General features: G+C 40.0%; 1 protein-coding gene across 1 annotated transcript in view; it reads right to left on the reverse strand.

The window, feature by feature from the left end:
- Positions 1–1213: 1213 nt before the first annotated feature.
- Positions 1214–1637, reverse strand: part of LOC101856201 — a gene marked incomplete in the record, with an annotated part of 26055 nt that continues 25631 nt past the window's right edge. The window contains 1 exon segment of the mRNA XM_005104232.3: positions 1214–1586. Coding sequence (XP_005104289.2) covers positions 1345–1586 — 242 coding nt within the window.

Raw genomic sequence — 1637 nt, forward strand, 5'->3', positions numbered from 1 at the left:
CTCTCTCTCTCTCTTGCTCTCTTGCTCTCTCTTCCTCTCTTGCTCTCTTTTCCTCTCTCTAGCTCTTTCTCTCTTTCTCTCTCTATCACTCTCTCTCTCTCTCTCTCTCTCTCTCTCTTTCTCTCACTCAAGAAAACACATATACACGCACACTCATACACATACACACACACACACACACACACACAAACACACCACCACACACATGTATGCATATATATACGCAAGCCCTCATACATTTTTATATGCACATATTATGGTCTTTTGTGTGCATGTGTATTTGTCTGTATGTGCATGTTAGTTTGTACAGAAGACGTCATATCACCGGCATTAAGAGTAACAACAAGTTTTACAAGTAAACATAGGTTCTTTGTATCATTCCTTGCCCTGGTAAAAGGTAGATTCCTCCACTATAATTCGGAGCAAATTTTGATATATATACAATATCTTCGTTTGTGATCTGCCTATGTACAGTTATTACAAGAAGAGCACACGGGAAAGATGGGCATTGTCACAAACTGGATATTGTGAGGGTGTCCATTTTAAAAGCTTGTAGAGTCATAGCTACATATTTTTGTTTGACTAGTGGTTCATTGTTATGTTTGTTGAACGGGAAATCAAACAACAATAATCAACCAACAGTTGAACAGAAATATAGTTGTGAGTCAACAAGAGCTTGAAATTGATTTGTGGTTTTGCTTGTGTATTGTCCAAGTAGAAATGAAAAAAAAATAGTTTGTAACAAAAACCAGTTTCGACTGTAAAAACATTTTTACTATGCCTGAAAGTAGAAGCCTTAGACAAGACAAAATGAGTCTGAAAAAAGGCACAGAAATAGTGACATTAGAAAGGAAGATCATGCCGAGTATTTAAATAAAACAAACAAGAAACTCAACATGAGATGGAGTTCATATTTAGAAAAATATTGAAAAAAATAGCTCATAGTATACATAATCGTTAACAAGTGCCATTTTTGGAAACAATGCTAAAAGAAATAACAATATGTTTCAATTATGAATACGTAGTCGTTAAAGAGAACGAATTAAAGACACGCGTGTGCTCACGTGTGAGAGAGACAGATAGACTGACAGAGAGAGAGAGAGAGAGAGGGAGAGAGAGAAATAGAGAGAGAGAGAAGAGAGAGAGAGAGAGAGAGCGACAATGAGTGAGAAAGAGAGAAAGAGGAAGACAGAGTAAGAGAGACCGAGAGAGAGAGAGAGAGAGAGAGAGAGAGAGAGAGAGAGAGAGAGAGAGAGAGACGGAACGGAGAGATTTGAGATTTGCACAAAAATCCCACCGGGGATCTAAACTAAGTCATACATAATAGTGATTTACTCTCAAACATCAAGCAGAAGTCGGTAACGTCGTCTTGATAACTGCGACCACTTCTGAGTCCTGATAACAACTGCCATCTTCTTCGTCTGCTGTCACTTCTAGCTCAATAGTAGCTATGTCTCTGCGCCTGCGCCTGGCAGCGGCTTGGGAGGAGCAGCCAACCAGAATGGAGCAGAGGGCTGAGATAGCGTACATGGTGGCCGCCATTATAAAGGGTGGCTTGAAAGAGCTGAAGTCATCGATGAGTTTACCTGTGGATGGAGGAAGAGTTGGAAGGGGTTGGAGTTGAAAGGGGATTTGGG

This window comes from Aplysia californica, unplaced genomic scaffold (genome assembly GCF_000002075.1).
Source record: "Aplysia californica isolate F4 #8 unplaced genomic scaffold, AplCal3.0 scaffold00410, whole genome shotgun sequence".
NCBI lineage: Eukaryota > Metazoa > Mollusca > Gastropoda > Aplysiida > Aplysiidae > Aplysia > Aplysia californica.